General features: G+C 50.1%; 1 protein-coding gene across 2 annotated transcripts; it reads left to right on the plus strand.

Moving 5' to 3' along the window:
* The first annotated feature begins 2045 nt into the window (after window positions 1-2045).
* Window positions 2046-8387, plus strand: Bod1 (biorientation of chromosomes in cell division 1). Of its 2 annotated transcripts, none has more exons than NM_001013854.1 (4): window positions 2046-2493; window positions 4376-4500; window positions 6627-6823; window positions 7691-8383. In NM_001013854.1, the coding sequence occupies exons 1-3, from the start codon at window positions 2101-2103 to the stop codon at window positions 6820-6822; spliced, it is 714 nt and encodes a 237-aa protein (NP_001013876.2). In that variant the 5' UTR covers window positions 2046-2100; the 3' UTR covers window position 6823; window positions 7691-8383. The 2 variants fall into 2 exon arrangements, 1 of the variants encoding a protein (NP_001013876.2); NR_073160.1 differs by having other exon boundaries at window positions 2049-2493; window positions 4376-4510; window positions 7691-8387.
* Window positions 8388-17939: the final 9552 nt, after the last annotated feature.

Consider the following 17939-nt stretch of genomic DNA (forward strand, 5'->3'; position numbering starts at 1 on the left):
GAAAATGGTCCCATAGACTCATAGGGAATGGCAGGATTAGGAGGTGGGACCTTGTTGGAGTAGGTATGGCTTTGTTGGAGGAAGTGTGTCACTGGAGGTGGGCCTTGAGGTCTCAGATGCTCAAGCCAGGCCTATTCTCTCAGTATTTCTTCTTGCTGCCTGCTGCTCCGATTTAGAACTCCCAGCTCCTTCGCCAGCACCATATCTGCCTGCGTGATGCCATACTTTACACCATGATGATAATGGATTAAACCTCTGAACCGTAAGCCAGCTCCAGTGAAATGTTTTCCTTTACAAACGGTGGTCAAGTGTCTCTTCATAACAAAAAAAGCACAACTAAGACGGGAACTAAAGTATGTTCTTATCCACATATACTCTGATCAGATAGTTAGTGGAGTTGTTAAGAGTCAGAGCCTGGGCCCTGGTAATCCTAACACGCCAGGTTCACCCACTCAGCCACCTGCAAACAACCAACCAATGAGACATGTTTGAGAACCAGAAGAGGGAGATTTAGTCAATGCACCCGAATGACGGCACCAACCCAGCCTTCCAGAGGCCTAACATAAGATAGAGGGCAGGAGGTGTGCAATGGTTCAATATTCTGAGAGCCAAAAGAGCAGGGCTCAAGGCTCTTTAGAATATCTTCATTCCACAGATGGTTACACAATTCTATAAGTAGAAGGGGCAGGGACTTATGGCCAAGTACTGTGCTGAGCACCAGAGACAAAAACAGTCATGGTTTCTTCTTCGAAGCTTATACTCTGGGTGTTGTTTTGTTTTATAAAAAGAAAAAGAAGCCAGGGCTGTGTTTGGTAGAGGTGTTGTATGGTTCGGGGAATGGGGGTGCTTCTGCAGGCCCATGCTTGAAACATCCCTTCCCCCTGAGGGACCAGCCACATGAAGGTATAGTATAGAATAGAGTTTATTTAGGGCATGGGGAGGGGAGTTGAGGGAGGAAAGGCAGAGGGGGAGAGAGGGAGAGAGGGAGAGAGGGAGAGAGGGAGAGAGGGAGAGAGGGAGAGAGAGAGAGAGAGAGAGAGAGGAAGAAGAAAGAAGAAAGGGAGGAGGAGAAGAAGAGGAGGAGGAGGAGGGGGAGGAGGAGGAGAGGAGGGTTGGGGAGAGGCTGGCCATGTGCACATGGAGAAAGGGGAGAGAGGATAGGGAGACAGGAAGAAGAGGGTAAGGGGAACAAGAGGAGAAGAGGAGAGAGGAGGGGGCAAGCAGCTCCTTTTTTATAGTGAGTCAGGCACACCTGGCTCTTGCCAGGTGACTGTGGGGCGGAGCCTAGAAGGAACGCCAACAGGTGTGGTTGGGGGCATAGGGGTGAAGATGGCCAATCAGCCTATAAATTATCCACTTCCAGTCACAACGATTGCTATAAGAATCTGGTTCAACAATAGACCAAATTAGGCCTGGAGCTAGAAAAGTTTTTGTGAGGAAAGAATAAGATGTGATGTACCTAAAATGTGACTTATAAGAAGGGCAACACCCCCCCCCCAGGCCTCCCTCTGGGGGTGGGGGGCCAGGGTTGAACTCTCTCACGGGACTTCCTTAGAGCCAAACAGGAGAGGTCAGCGTGGGACAGGAGTAGAAATAAATTTGATATCCCAAAGGGTTGTAACCTATCGTGAGAGACTGTGATCAGCTTAACCTTTGAGACTGGCTGGGCCAATATGAACTCCTCCACCGCCCCTCCCTGACACACAAAAAGTAAAATTAGTTTTATCAAAATAACAAAAATATTAACCCATTGTTAACCACATTTCCCAGATCATATTACTCAAGGAGGTCGTGGGGATGACCTCCTTTTGTTGTCAAAAGCACAGGCTGCCAGGCATAGAAACAGAGTTGCTGAATCACAGTCGCTAAATGATACGCTCCTAATCTTTCAATCAGTTCTGCAAGTGACTGTCGCCCACTGTAGGGAGGTCTGATTTCTGAGGGCTGCAGTGACTGAATAGGTTCTGAGCCTACAATTCCCATGCTGTCTCGCAAACTAGCGCGAGCGAGCCAATAGCCTGCCGGGAGTTGTAGTTTCCAACGGCCAGACACAGGCTATAAGAACATGGGCGATGGCTCCAGGAAACCAACCGTCCCACAATGCAAAGGTCGTTGGTGACGCTATTAGACGAGCGCCAGCAGCGCGGCCAGCGGGGAGCGCCGTGGTCCTCGCCGCCTCCCACCCTGCCGCCTCCGTCGCCGCCACCTCCGTGGGGCCCTCCGTGTCTGCGCAGCGCGGCCCACGGCTCCCGGAGGAGCAGCCGAGCACGGGGTCGGGCACGGGGCGCAGCCATGGCGGACAGTGCGGGAGCAGGTGCGGCGGGCCAGGCCTCGGGACCAGCGGGGGGCTCGAGTGGGGCGGGCGGCACGGTCAACCCCGCTTCGCTGCCTCCGGGAGACCCGCAGCTCATCGCTCTTATAGTGGAGCAGCTCAAGAGCCGTGGCCTGTTTGATAGCTTCCGCCGGGACTGCCTGGCCGACGTGGACACTAAGGTACCCGGGCTGCGGGGGACCGAGGGGGGCGGTCCACCTCGCCTCTTTGACGTGCCAGAGCCCGGAGTAAAACAAAAGGCACCTCCGGAGCCTGGAGGGACGCGCGGCGCGGGCCAGTACCGGTGACTTCTGTGGTGCACACACGACACCTGGACACTTAACCAGCTGTGATTTTTAATTTTTTTTTTAATTTTTATTTTAGTTCAGTCGCCTTTCTGAACTTAATGATTCTTTTATGGCTGCACACGTATATCCACTTCATACCCAAGGAACTCGCGTTTTACAACACTCGGGAAAGGCAGCGTACTTTAGAAGCTCTGCCCATTCTCTTGTTCACCACCCGGGAGGTGATTTTAAGCACCGGCTGGATTGGATAACACGTTAATAGCTATTCCCTTTCCTAACTGAATCATTTGCAGATTTGTATGAGGTCAAATTGGGATAAGCAGTAGAATCAGCACCTTATTTTATTCTGTTTAACTAATTTAAATGGAGTTAATGGCTATGTTAGATCCAGTGCCAAAGGCCAGTCTCTACAGCTAAAAATACCCTAATTCACCTCACTTGGAAACTTTGGAATGTGTGTCACGAGGCAGGTATATAGTAGTACCAAAACATTCCTTTTCCCTTTACAAAATTTGTTTGCCAAGATTAAGGTGGTGGAGTTACAAGCCTCTTTGCTGACTGAGAGGCTCCACAGGGTAGCCGTTGCCGTTGCTCAGGTTGCTCCTCGTGGTGTTCAGGCTGTGAGTCACCCAGGCAAGCGGGTTCAGTAGCCTCAGCTGTCAGCTGCAGGCTGCCTGGGCCTGTGCTATGTCTTTGATATGGGGTAAAGTCTGCCCTATATATACACATCTTAGGCCACAGTCTGCACAGGTAGGCCATCCTTCCTACCTCCACATTCTCGTAGAGAGAGACCAGAGCCATGCAGACACTGGCATGCTCTTTAGCAAGGATGGGCTGAAGAAGCGTTGTCTGCCTCCGGTTGGAGAGCAGGAGGCCAGGGGCTCGGAACAGTCCTTGTACTCACAAGGTAATTTCCTAGTCTTGTTCTCAAGCTCTGAGGAGGAGGATTCAGAGTAAGCGCCTCAGGCTCCTTTGAGGGTCACACACAGCTTTGCCTGGAAACTCTTCGCAGAGTAGCTTGGCTGTTGCTGTCATATGACTCCTGCTGAGGCTTGGATGGCTGTTTTCGTTTGGAGGGGGCCTTCCTTGGTGAACATCCTCTGTGAGTCAAGCAGACAGGAATGTTTGCATTTTAGAGACGGGAATTACTGAAAGTCCTGTGACTCGTAAAAAGTCAGTGCTTGGCCTAGAACCGTGTTCCTTCCAGAAACAGCTTGCATCTGTCCTTGGACACATGGAAGGAGAGGGTTTACTCCTTTAAGCCTGAAAGTCTAATGTCTAAATGAGGGCAGCATAATACTAATAGGCTCTCCCATGTGGGGTTTCTTTAAAAGCAGATTGACTTAGAGGCTGGAGAGAGAGCTCAGAGGTTAAGAGCACTGACTGCTCTTACAGAGGCCTTGATTCAATCCCCAGCAACCACATGGTGGCTCACAACCATCTGTAATGAGATCTGGTATCCTCTTCTGGCCTGCAGGCATACACACATTGTATACTTAATAAGCATAATAAATGTGTCTTTTTTTAAAAGTAGATTGACTTATATAGGCAGTGCCCTGCACTGTGCCCAGCCACTGCAAGACAGATAACCCTGCTGGCTGTTGATTCATAGCTGCTGTACTGCAGGTCAACTCTGAGGTCAGGTGGGAGCATGCTTAAAGAAGATGTGTTTCTATGAAAAGCAGTTTCCTGAATGGCTCGGTGCCATGACATTGGCACACACACTAACGTGGTCTCTTCTGAATGAATGTCTTAGCCAGCTTACCAGAACCTGAGGCAGAAGGTGGATAATTTTGTATCGACACATCTGGACAAACAGGAATGGAATCCTGCAATGAACAAGAACCAGCTGCGAAATGGGCTGAGGCAGAGCGTGGTTCAGTAAGTAAAGGTAGAGGCCCCAGCATGAATGCCACACAGGCTGGCCACAGTTCATGGAGGGCCTGGTCTGTGGTGCTTTGTAGCATCTGCTGTCTCGTGCATGAGTGAGGTCATGAGCAGAGCCCTGGGGTACCTGCTGCTCACTCTGGGCTGCTCCTAGGTGCCTGCCCTCAGAGGCGACTCAGGAAGGTCTGGATTCCAGGCTTGCTCTTCGCTCTCTGAAGCTTTCAGTGTGATCTGAACCTAAGAGTGTTTATACCAAGATGCCAGTGTGAGAGTGTGCAAAGTGAGCTCTGGATGTTCTATGACTGCGGCTGCTAAAGCATGGTGACACTCTCAGTCCTGTAAGGTTTGTTCTTTACAGAAACAAACTGAGCCTTTGTTAGGAGGTCCTGTAGCACACTCCCAGGAGTGGCCTCATTGTTACTGGCACGGTGGGGTGGGTCGTGGATTCCAAGGTAAATTTTTTTCTGTTCTGTCAGAATCCATTTTGGCTTTTAGCAACTAGGGCTTATGTTTGGCACTATTTAATCCACTAAACTGTTGAATAAAAGCTTATGAAGCAGGACTGTGAAAATAGAAACATCAGGGAATTGTGGTGAGAAAAGCAAATCTTGGAAAACTGAGGTATGAGTGCACTTGGTAATAGTTCAGAGATGTGTGGCCAGATGTGGCTGCCAAAGACATGTAGGGAGTTGGGCTGGGAGAGCCAAGCACAGGCTCTTAGCTGTGCTGGCGCATGCCCTAAGAAACCCACACAGTAAAGTTGTGCTGCCCCCCAGAGGCCTTTATGATAGAGGCTGGTCCCCAGCATTGTTGAGGTGATGGGAGCTGGTAGAAGATGTTGAGATCATGGGGCCTTCACCCCTTTGGCACTGAATTGGTTCTTTGAGAATCAGTTGTTGAGTTTAGCTAAATGTGATGCTACACTTCTGTCATCCCAGCACTGAGGCCGAGGCAGGAAGGTTAGGAGAACCAGGCAGGTTTGGTTATGTAATGAGTCCAGACCGGCCTTAGCTGTACAGTGAGACTTTCCTAGAGAAGGAAAGAAAATAAAAAGTCGGTGAGTTAAGCTGCTTTTCTCACTAGGCAGTGTGGCTTGGCATGTATGTGGTCAGCATCACGTTGTAATAGATAGGGACTTGAGAGACTCTGGGAGGCACGTTGCTGTTCACACCTTCTAGTCACTAGCATGGTGTATACCTCTTTCTACATACCCATTTCTACATGTGTGTTCAGCAACACAGAGAAGGCTGGTTAATGCAGGTCGTGTACTACAGTCTGGGTACTGGCACCATCTTCCTAGTGTTGATACTGTAGTGTGTCGTTCAGGGCACTAACACCAGACGTGTAAGGATAGGACGTATGAGCCTCTATATTTCCTTGAAACTTTTGACTATACAGTGATTTTGAAGTTTAAAAGAGTTTAAAAAGAAAAGGTTTTTTGCTGACAATCTAGTACTTATGTGGGCTCATGGCCACTGAAATTGGAATTTTGTAAATAAAGAAAATTACCACCCATGTAAAGTCCTCTGTGTGTGGGGGGTGTGGCATCTAAAGCTGCTGGTGCTGTCTTCCTGGTGTGCATGGTATTGCTCCCTTTCCCGGGTCAGCTGTGGTGGCTCAGAGGTCTCAAAAAGTAGCGATCCAAAGCTACCCTATACTGAGCGGCTACACACTGTGTGTCCAATCTTATGCATCTTACCAGTTATTGAAAATGTCTGTTTTCCGGACTGTCTTGGATGTTTGCATTGCTGCTGGAAGCCGCTTCTGTTGTGGCTGCTCAGTATAAAAGCTGAAGAAAATGGAGGCAAACCCAAGTGTGCGCTGCCTTTGACATTGTGACTGCGGCTTTCACTCCACACCTGTGGCCGGGCTTGCTCTTGACGTGAGTCAAGCATGGCCTCTGGGGCAGTCTGCTCTGATTGTCTGGTTCCTTTGTACAGAGTTGGGGCTGCATTGGGGTGGCAGGTAGCCGTCAGTTGTGAACCCCTTCAAACGAAAGGCCAGTGGACTAAACTTGGGGAAATGGATGTTCGCTGGACTCTCTAATGGCACTCGGGACATGTCAGTGCAAAGGAGAAATCTCGGGAACTGAATCACAGTGGTCTGCTTTATCTCCACAGGTCAGGCATGTTGGAAGCGGGAGTGGACAGGATCATTTCTCAAGTGGTCGACCCCAAACTAAACCACATCTTCAGGCCACAGATAGAGCGAGCAATCCACGAGTTCCTGGCCGCCCAGAAAAAAGAAGCTGTGCCAGCTCCCCCTCCAGAACCTGAAGGCCAGGATCCTCCAGCGCCATCCCAAGATGCTTCCTAAGGTTTGGCGCACCATTTGTCCTCTCTGCCTGTGTGTGAAATGGTTAGGAATGGGCTGAGTGTGACTAGAAATCATGTTTCACACCCATTCAGAAGAGGGCTGGAGTGGAGCTCACCCGCCGGGAGCCATCACCACTCACATGCTCCTGGGTGTACTCTGTACCAGCAGAGCCAAGCATCCAAGTCAAGAGGAAACCTCATCAGCTGAGGCAGCTGGTCTACCCGGGGGACTCGTGTGGCGTCCTCTCTGAAACTGCTCACTCGTGGCTCTGACACTGGTTGACATTTATGGTTTTCACATGAAGTCAAGCAGCATTTCCCAGTGCTATCTCAAGTGAGACATTCTCGATGAGCTCTGCACATCCATGTTGTCTCTCAGTTACTATGCAGTTCTCTTCCCTTTACCTCCGGTTTGGGAGTTCATCTAACTAAAGATTAGCTGGAGATTCATTCCTGCCAGGTCGTGTGTTATATGGGGAGATGGCCAGCAGGTAGAGGAAAGCCACTGTCTGAGCAGCAGACCCCTCCCTCACCTGTTGGCACTCCACCCCTGGGGAGTGTTCTGCCCCTTGTTCTGCTAGTGTTCTCCTGCGAGTCCCTAAGACACTGTTGACAGTAAATTAGGTAGGGAGGCAGTTTTGCAAGGCCTTTGACCATGGCTGATTGAAGGTAAGAGCACTGGCTGCCATAGTGCAGTACAAGTGGGACTGTCTTTTTGTGCCTCTTGGGAGAGGACCTTGATCCATCATGGAGTGCAAAGCAGCCATTTTAAGTCTTTCTCATTTCGATAATAATCTTTTAGGAACATAGAGTTTTTGAGTGTGGACCCCTGTCAGAAGCATTTTGACGTGATTGTCTTTCTCTTTTAGGATGTGCCTGATGCCTTGGGAAGCTCTGTTTAATGGAGAAGCGGTTCCTGTTCATACGAATTAACTTTAGTCAACCATGTCATTACTGATGTCAAGATTTTGGCCTTGACTGAGGTGGTGTCCATGTTGGATGGAGATCAAGTTTGGTTGTGGACAGTTACCCATACTTGCTCATGGATTGTGTCACCTTTGACCAGCCTGTCGAAGGGTGTGGCTGCAGTAGACACTACAGAGGTTTAAGCACTACAGTGATGTGGGCTGTCCTGAACGAACCTTTATACTTGAACACAGACACTGCATGTGGATGTCAGCGCTTGTGCTGTGTGGTTTGCAGGAGCCAAGCTGGAAGCTAGCTGGTCAGGACAGCACAGACCGGTGGGAGCAGCTGTCTGATGGTGGGCTTTGATATGCTGGAGTTACAGACTGGAACGTGGGGCAGTTAGTGTCAGCAGCCTTAAGGTTGTGACCTTCCTGTACTTGGGGATCTTAATGGTTCCTTTCCTTGTCAGAGGTAGTGTTGGAACCCTGGAGTGAGTGAGGAAGCTGAGACTTGGGGTACACAGAAAGCCCCACAGCTTCTGTCCTGACATCTCCCCATCCACAGGGGTGAGTCACTCTGTGTTCGGTGCTCAGTTCTCATGTTTGTGTTTTTAGAAAAAAAAAACCTGCTAATAAATGGTGGATATTTTACAATAAAGTCATTGTGATCTTTCCCTGAAGCCTCAAAAGGACCCCAGAGCCTTGTGTGTGGAGGGGACTCCCATTCTTCTGCCTGCCCACTGTCTCTGTATACCACACGCGACTTGATGGGACTGAAGGACTGGTGGCTAGAACTTAGAAACACCCTGGCTCGGGCTGAATGGTGCAGCTGGCCAGGGGCAGGCAGCGTCTTGACTATTCTGACGAATTTCAAGCTTGGAAGAGTGCCAGTGTCCTCTGCATATCTCAGGGCAAGCAGGGGTGGAGGGTGGGAGAGGTGGGTGTTCGTTCCAAGGTCTGGGGAGCCCAAGGTTTGTGTTTCTTTTCCTTTTCTCTTCCTAATACATTAGTTATTGACCTGGGGTGGGGTGAGAAGGTGTCAGTTTGCATTTGCAGAGATCAGAAGACAGCTTGGAGATACTGGTTCTCTCCTACTATGTGGGTCCCAGTGACTGAATTCAGGTCATCAAACCTGGTGGCAAACACCTTTTCTCTCGGGCCCAAAAGTTTTTGTCTCCCAGGATCCCAGGAGATGCTGGCCTTGCATGTAGAAAAGATTGCACAAACCCGAGAGACCCTACTCATAGTTGAGTACAGTGCTGACAGCTTGTCTAACTTGTTGGATTGGGGTTTGAAGGTTTTGTGGTTCTGGAGGTTGGAACCCGGTGTCTCACACCTGCTAAGCACACACTACAGCTGAGCCCCTACCCAGCCCAGATGTAACAAGCTTTAACCCAGTCAATCGTTTTCTGCCCTGAAGGAATGTTCCCTCCCACCTTTACCACAAATGCCCTCAGTAAGGACTTTGATGCCTGCCAAGAACTTGCCTGCTGCGAGATGTTCTCAGCTCCTGCCCTCCCTCAAGTTAAAAGTAAGCTCCGCCCTCAGCAGAGATGGAAGTCTGTTTTTCCCTCCCGGGTGCAAGTACCACAGCAGTCTTCTGGAGTTAACTGCTTTCCCAAACCTGGGCCCCATCACATTGATCTGAATTCTGAAGCTAATTTTTAGCCAAAATAAAATTTTTAGCCAAAAATGAAGTCACCTAAGACACATGTCTCAGAACATGCATCTGCTGGAAATCTTTGAGCTGCTGCCTAAGGTCATGTGGTAGGAACTGAGGCCCCTCTGAGCAGGACCACAAGGTGTTAACAATGGGGAAGAGAGCTCAAGCCAAGAGTTAGCACAAGGCAATCACCTGGACAATAGTCCAACAGAGCCAGAGCAGGCTTGGGACTGTGCAGCCTCCGGGTCTTCTGTGTGTCCATACTGCTTTACAGCCCTACCCCACCCCATGTGCTTACTCTGTACTGGGTACTGTCTCTGCCCATGTCTGATCTCGCCCTGGGCTCGCTCCCTACAGCAGCTGAAGCCATTGCAGACTCACTCAGCAAACTTGGTGGAAGTCCATGAAGCTGTTGTCCTAGTCCGTGAAGCTAACAGACATGTATTTATAGACTGTGAGTTATTAATAGGATTTTACTGGTTTCCATTCTAAGCATAGATCTCTCCATAAATGCTTGGGAGTGGGTGGGAAAAGCACAAGGAACGTTATTGGCTGAAACCCCATGAAGGGACCGTTGTGCAGTGCCGCCCAGATTCACCTTGTTAAGTCTATGCTGGGAACATGTGGTTTGTTGTAAAATGAGTCCTTTGACACACAGTACTCAGAACCACTTCTCTGCCCCTGCCTCCCCACACGTCCCCAGGAAGATGTGTGTACAGTTGACATTGGTAACATAGCCTTTTATCCACAGACCCTGACAGGTCCAAGAGACAGGCCGGACCACACAGGGTGCTGTTTGCCCAGACCAGTTCTGGGACAGTGGCCTTCAACCACAGCCAGCTTTAGAAGTCAGCAGTCTGCTTCCTTTGTGCCCAAGCCCAAGCCTTAGAACGCACTACTTCACTGAGATGCAAGGCCTCCCCATCCCTCAGGGTAGAAAGAGGCAGCACATGGCTGTCCCAGCCTGCAGCCACCCCAAAGCTGTGGCATGTCAGGCTAGGCACCACAGAGTGGAGGGGAAGCATGTGACGAGAGGCTCGGAGGGCAGCAGGGCAACCCTGTTCTCCATTTGCCTTCTGAGTAGCAGAGAGGAAACAAGGGAGCTTCTCTCCTGACAACAGAAGCCAGCTCTAGGTCTGCTCAAATCATATGAGGTGTCAGAGAGGGCCCCAGGCCTGGGAATGGGGATTGTCAGCCTTGAGACCTGTCTAGAGCCCGGGCTGACCCATTCCACCTGAATTCTCCCACAGGAGAGTGGGGGTACTATTGACAGGACCGAGAGAAGGTGAAGTCAGCTAGGTAGGACCCGTCTATGCAAGCTTCTGAGGGGAGCTGTCAGAACTAAAGCAGGGAGACATTTGGTGACCAGTGACTGGTTTGGGGTGGGCAGTCTGACTGGACTTATGTCCCATCTACTTGTGAGTAGTGAGAGCCACAGCCCTGGGGTACAGAGTCAGCCTGCACCCATGGGCCAACGCATGGTACTGTTCTAGTGGAGGGAAGGGATAGACAGAGTGGGCTGGGCCAGCTGGGGTTAGGTGGGTGGGCTAGGCTAGGCCAGAGCTGAGTTGATGGGACTAGAATGGGCACAGGCGGTGGATAGGTTGGGGTGGGGCAGGAGCCGATGGGGTGGGCGAGATGGCATGGGATACGGCAGAGCAGGTGTAGAGGGGATGCAGACCACAGGGGTGCCAGAACCACCCAGGTTCCCATCCCTGAAGGAAGAGGATCAGGGTTGCACCGTCATGGTCAGCACCACTATACACTCTTCTCTAAGCTTCTTCAAGCTCTGCCATTGTTTACAGCTTCCAGAGGAACATCGGGTGCTAATCAGTGACTCATTTGACCATCTCAACCCCGCAAAGACCAGGACAGCCACTGTCCCTATTTTATAAAGTTGCTCACCCAGTCTAACAACAGCAGGAGGCCCCTGGAGCTTAGTTCGAGAAACACTTACCTCCCTCAGGAAGCCAATGCAGAGTCCTAAAGGGAGGGGAGAGGGATGGGAAGGAGAGAGAACAGAGTGGGATGTAGAGGCATCCACCTAGGCTTGCCTGAGAGGTGGGGTGGAGGGGACTCTCTTCCCTGGCACTGTCACAGGCGGTAACGGCTGCCTGTGTGAATGATAAAGACCCCTGGCTTATGTCCCATGTGGACTTTGCAGCTGGCAAGGGACCTTTTACCTCTTCAAGCCTCTCTTCCTGACTTGAGGAATGGGCAGTGGTCCTTCAACCTACAGGAAGCAGACAGGCCATGCTAGCCGAGTGATGGCTAAGCATCCGGTCACCAAACAGCAGTTGCTGGGTCTCCAGCCTAGGCGGAGCCAGGCTTCACCAGGCAGCAGTGCCCTCTGGGACAGGCCCCTTCCTCACAGGTTGAAAGAATATGGGATGTACCCCAGCCACATCAATTCCTACCTTAGAAAAGTCACTGCAGTCCCCTGCGCCTTAGTCTCCTTTCTAAAGTGGGTGTAGATACAGATTTACAGACTGGAAGTTAGTGGTGCTAATCTTTGCTAAGGGGAGAAAAATGGCTAAAGTAAGGAGCACAACATCTGGCCTCAGAGGGATCAGTGCTCAAAGTCATAAGTCCCTAGCAGAGCAGCTGAGCAGCCTTAGGTGAGTGTCTGTACCTCTCTGTTTCCTCCTGCATGTGAAGCAAGTGATGGAGAGATACAGCTTCCACAGCCTGGGCCACAGTGTGGTGGGGTGGTTATTCCTGTGACTACCTGTGGACTCCATGCAGAAGGGCCAGGCCCTGATCTGACCTCAATTGCCATCACTTTTTGCTGTGTCCTCCCACCCCCTCTCCCAGCTGAATGACCTGAAAGATGTCTTTGTAGGGCTCCCACATAGACCCAGTGAAGAGCCAGAGTCATTCATGTCCCTCTAAAAACAGGTCCAAGGTAGTGAAAATCACCCACTTCCTGGTAGCCCTGGAGGGACAGCCATGCCAGAGGTCAGTTAGAAGGCGGTAACCTGGTTTGAAGGAAACAACAGAACTCAGGGACAGAATGTCCACAGAAGACCAGAAGGTGTGCAGGCCTCCTCCCTGGATCCTGCCTGACATTAACTGATCTGGGTCAAAGCTGTTCCCTCTCAGCTTTCACCTCTGCAGGGTGAGCATTTCAGCCCCCAGGCAGGGCTAACCCTGTGACACCCAGCTACCTCGCATGCCCACTCAGACTCATCCAGAGAGATTCACTCCAGAATGATACCATTGGTTCCCATCACAGAGAGGTAAGAGACACAGGTAGAATTGAAAGCCATGCCTGGTCTCCTTTGCTTGTATTCCTGCAGCCTGTGGGGAAGTCACCTCATCTGCCTGGGAACCAGCCCCAGAGCCTCCTCTCCCCTCACCCTACCCCCACTTAAAAATGTACATAAATTCAGTGCTGTATGATGGATTTATCTTGTTTTGGATTTACTTATTTTTATGTTATGCATAGGGCTGTTTTGACTATGTTTATCTGTCTGTGCACCACAGGTCTGTCCCATGATCAATGAGGCCAGAATGGGGTGCTGGATACCCTGGGACTCGAGTTACAAATGCTTGTGAGCTGCCATATGGTTGCTGGGAATCAAATCTGGGGCCTCTGGAAGAGCAGTCAGTGTTCCTGAACCCCGAACCATCTTTCTGTCCATCTGACCCTCTTTTATTGTTTGGTGGTGTTCTGTCGTGCTTTGTTCATTTGGCTTCTTTCATTTTGGTTTTGAGGCAAACTTTCCTAGGAACTTAGAATGCTGGGATTCCTGACCTCCGCCACCTTGTCTGGCCTACCTCATCCTTTTGTTGGCACCCAGCCCCATCTCCCATCCCCCAATCCCCATGAAACACAGCCATCCCTCAATATCACAGGGGCGAGGACCCCTTCAAATACTAAACCCAAGACAATCTCTGTCAATCAGCACAGCCTTTGCGAAGAACCCGGGCACATCTCCCGTGTACTTTAAACCCTGTCCATGTAACCAGTGATAACTGACTGCCAAGCCATGAACCACAAAGGCTGCCGAACCATGTTTAGGACGGTGCAGGGGCGATGAGGGGAAGGAAGATCATACGACAGGATCGGTGAGTGGGTGAGTGTCTGCTTCCTTTCCTACCCACACGTGGTGGACTCTGAAGAGTCAGGACCCACCTGTAAAGAGCCAAACAAAATACGTGCGCTGTTCTATTGGCGTGTTCTTTCTCTGGAAATGAGGGCTAGAGGTGGGAAATTCACCCAAGAAGGGTGCTGGAGCAAGGAGTAGCACTAAGAACTTTGCGAGCACCCATCCCCTTGACCCTCAAAACCAGTGCCCCGGCAGCAAGGATACTGGAGTTAAATAACGTATCCTAGCTTCTCACTCTTCAGGGGCAGTGCTGTAGGTGTGTGCGTGAGTGTGTGTGCACGTTCGTGTGCACGTGTGTAAACATGAAGGCCACAGGAAAGCCCTGGGTGTCATTCCTCAGGCACTGGTCGGTCTACCTTGGTTTTTGAAATAGTGTCTCTCACAGGCCTGGAGCTTGACAAGTAGGCTCCGCTGGCCAATGAGTCCGAGGAACCCTCTTACCTGCCCTCTCTCCCCAGCACTAAGATTAGATGCACGTGCCTAATGCTTTTAAAACAAATGTTCATTCTGGAGGCTGATCTAACTCAGTAGCCCCCATTGGCACAACTTTACACTTGATTTTATAGTTGAAATTGGCACAGGGCTCTGCCGTGAACACAGCAAGGGCTATCCCCAGGAGGAACTGTCACACTGTCACAATGTAGAGCTTTGATTTCCTACTATTTGGAGGGTGGTGGGGGTGTACCTAAAGCCAGAGCTGTGAACTTTGTGTGATGCTAGAAGAAAGCACACAGCCGCTTCCGTGATGCCCTGGGGCGAAGATGAAAAAAAAAAAAAACAAAAAACAAAAACAAAATGGACCAACCAGTGGAAGTTAGAGGAAGCCACTCCCAGGAGGGAGATCTGGGCATGAGTGTGGAGCAACCTTCCATGGGGACAGAGGAAGGGCTGTTGGCCTGGCCAAGGGACCCAGCAGAGACCCAAGGCAGCGCTGGACCCCTTTGATTATTCCCCTCAACTCACGTTCCCTCTGCTCTGCAGAAAAGACCCTGACGGCACTGACGGTCACCACTGCCTGTGGCTGCTTCACACTCAAAATCGGCACAGTGTAGCAAAACCACTTCTACTGTGAAAGGGAGGCGTCCCCATTGGGGTCTTCTGAAGCAAACAGCTTGTTTCTTATTAGGGCGTTTGAGATGGAAGAGGAAACCCCAGAAACATGCACTTTGAAAGGTAAGGTGACTGGATGGTTGCAGAGACAAGAACAGGCAGTGTCTGTCCCAGAGGAAAGGAAGGAGAATGGAAACAGGACGGAGTAGGAGCCAGGGAAGAAGTCTGGGTCATGAGGGGTCTTTGTGGAGAGAGACAGCTACAGGGTGGCCAGACACAATCAGACACAGTCGTCTGGAAGGGCATCTTTAGATGTTCATTGTACAGACCACAGTGCTGCCCCAGCTTCCCAGTCTGTCGGTGGGTGACAGGGTGGTCTGTGAGAGCTTAGGGGGAGCTGAGTCCCATCAGAATAGCATGTGTTATTCGGGGCTCACTGTGTGGTTTGATTCACTCAGTGCTCACAAAAATTCTTCCAGGCAGGCTTCATTTTCCAGGAACGGACAGATAATGAATACACTGCTCAGTGTTCATGTGAGGGATGGGGGGAATGGGGGTGGGGTGAACAGCAACACTCCAACCAGAACCCAGGCATTCCTGGCTAGACCTAGGCAAAAGGACCCTGCTCAGGTCACACAAGTACATGTTGGAGGGTCCTGTTCTGCATGTGTTTCTTGCACCCTGAGGTGACTTAGGAGAAAAGGATGTGGCCAGGTTCCTGTGTCAAGATATGGGTGTGATTTCCATGGAAAATGAATAAGGCTTTAGCATCGGGGTTGGGGATTTAGCTCAGTGGTAGAGTGCTTGCCTAACAAGCACACGGCCCTGGGTTCGGTCCCCAGCTCCGGGGGGGAAAAAAGGCTTTAGCATCATCTCACAAAATCAATTGGTTTTGGTTTGTTCTTTTGAGGCAGGATCCAGGTTGGTGCAGAATTTATATTCCTCCAGTGTCTCCTGAGCCCTCAGACTACAGGTGCACAGCACTAAACTGTAAAATCCAAGGGAAACTCATTGCCCAAGGCCAGCTGGTGGTAAATCACAATGGTTGGATTCATGGGAAATGGATTACAACTAAAAACCACAGTGTGGTTTCAAATTACTGATGTTTTAAAGAGTAGCAGGAGTGTGAACCGTTTAGTGTTTTAAGAATCATGGTCCTTGTTGTCAGAAGAGGAAGTGTATCTGTCTAGACTCAATACGTTTCACATTCCGCCATTTTGGGGGCATCTTGTGAACACCATTTCACCTTAGCTTGCAGTTAGAGGAACCTGGTGGGCTCAGTCTACAGTGAGTTGCCAAGTTCATATACAAGTCAGTGGACATAGAATTGCAGCCAGGGCTTGTCTGGAAAGTCGCGTTCACACTTGAGTCTGTAGAGAGCCTGGTGAAGAGCCTCCAGCAAGGCTAGGGGAGACGAGGGCGCCATAGTTGGCTAACAGCGGCCACTTAGTGTCAGTGGCTCTCAGAGGCACCTTCCTAGAGATCTGTGCTCAGTGAGGGTTTGGAAATGCAGGAATCTCACTTGGCCACCAGAGGGTATTTCCTGACCAGTATGAATGCACGAAACGGGGCATGTGACCTCAGCAAGTAACTTTCCCTTGGACCTGTGGACATCGAAACGGCTTAAGAACGCAAGATCCCAGAATGCGGAGTCCCTGCGCGCTTGTGCGCGGGTGTCTGGGGAGGAACTCCTGGTCGGATGTGTTGTGGTGTGACTCCAGGAAGCCGAGAGTTCCATCTTCCTCCAGGAAACAAAACCTGGGAGGACATCGACTCCATTGGCAGGAACTGCAAGGCCTACAGGTCTCTCACCGAACCTGAACCATCCCAGCAAGCGATCTTTGTTACCAAAGGGACAGTGGGCCACTTTAGTGCCTGACAGACTTCTCGAGGGTCCAGTCAGACTTTGGCTTTGGCAGCGTTTTAATGAATGGCCAGCATTCTCCGTAAAAATAACTTTTGGGCTCGGGGGCCAGATCTTGTTTTCTCCAAATTGCGTCTGCCTCTCGTTGAAGAGCCCCACCTAGGAGTTTTCCTCTCATCTTTCAGTGGAAAAATTCCTGGTGGCTCTGCCCCAGACCCGAGACCCATTCATACATCCCAAGGGCCCTATTTCTCCCGACCAGGTGGTGCTTGGCCCTTGGTGGTGGCCCATGGTTCATCCCTGGCCTGGCTCTCAAAGGACACAATAAAGGGACACTCCCAGGAAAGACTTATTTTCTTGTGGTTTTGAAACCAACATTTTTGGTTTTTGGACAGTCTGTTTCGGAAAAAAAGTGAAATCTTTTCCATTATTGTTTGGGAGACTCACCAGTACACCATTGAAGATTCCAGTCCGTTTCAGTCAGGACTCCTGACTCAGTTGAGACACCCTGGGGCATGGAATTTGGCAGCTGCCTCCCTAGGGTCAGAACCAGATTCCTCAGGTTCAGGATTTGTGAAACGTTCCCCTTGTTCTTTGGACTGCCTTACCAGTATTTTAAATGTTAAATGTTGTTGTTTGTCTGTCTATCTGTCTGTTTGTTTTGTGTCCTATGTAGACCAGGCTGGCCTTGATCTCACTATATAGCCAACTTTCAATTTTCTGGTTATTGTCAAAAAAAAAAAGTTTTTTGTTTGTTTTTTGGGTTGTCATTGGTTTTGTCTGTTTGTTTATCGAGGGTGTCTTCATTTTGTTGTTTGCAGCTTTGCTGCAGCCTAATTCAGAGTAAGCACACATTTACACCTATGTATGGTAGGATTTTTATAGCTTTAGCTCCCCGCCCATACCCCATACCCCAGGTTTCTCAGCCTTTTCTCCATTCTGAATTATTCTTTATATATGGCTTGAGGTAAGGACTCAGTTGTGTTCTTTCCCATGTGAATAGCCAGCTGTCCTAACACTACTTGTCCTGAAGATTATTCTGCATTTAGTTGGCCTGCCATCCTTGCTTGAGTGCCAGTAGCTGCAGGAGTCTCATGTCTGACCCCATTGATGCCTTCTTACCCTTATGACCCTGTCTTGAGCAACTACAATAAAATTTTTTTCTTCAATCAGGAAGAACAAGTGTTCCGACATTGTTCTTTCTCAAGATTATTTGAGCAAGGTCTCTGGAGTTTCCATAGAAACCATAGATAAGCTCATCACACTCTGCCAAAGACCCCCTGGCATTTTGCTAGGAGTGTATCCCACAAGCGGGGAAGTTTCAGGAGCATTTGCATCTGTAGGGCTTCACAAGAGCAGTTGCAACCAAGTACCAAAAGCTTCATCATCCCCAATTCTAGAGGCCAGAAGTCCCAGGTCACTGTGTCCACAGGCCTGGAGGCCCCTCCCATTGTCTTCTGGTGGTTTGCTAGCAGTTCTTGAAGTTTTCAGTCGGAAGGTAGAGCCAACATTCTGATTTCT

Source organism: Rattus norvegicus, chromosome 10 (genome assembly GCF_021556685.1).
Source record: "Rattus norvegicus strain SHRSP/BbbUtx chromosome 10, alternate assembly SHRSP_T2T, whole genome shotgun sequence".
Taxonomy (NCBI): Eukaryota; Metazoa; Chordata; class Mammalia; order Rodentia; family Muridae; genus Rattus; species Rattus norvegicus.

Excerpts from the sequence above, each read along its gene's own strand:
- Bod1 (NM_001013854.1), top strand. The coding sequence starts at position 2,101 with ATGCAAAGGTCGTTGGTGACGCTATTAGACGAGCGCCAGCAGCGCGGC. Across the intron at positions 2,494-4,375 it reads TGGCCGACGTGGACACTAAG|CCAGCTTACCAGAACCTGAG; the intron begins GTACCCGGGCTG and ends TGAATGTCTTAG. Across the intron at positions 4,501-6,626 it reads CTGAGGCAGAGCGTGGTTCA|GTCAGGCATGTTGGAAGCGG; the intron begins GTAAGTAAAGGT and ends TTATCTCCACAG.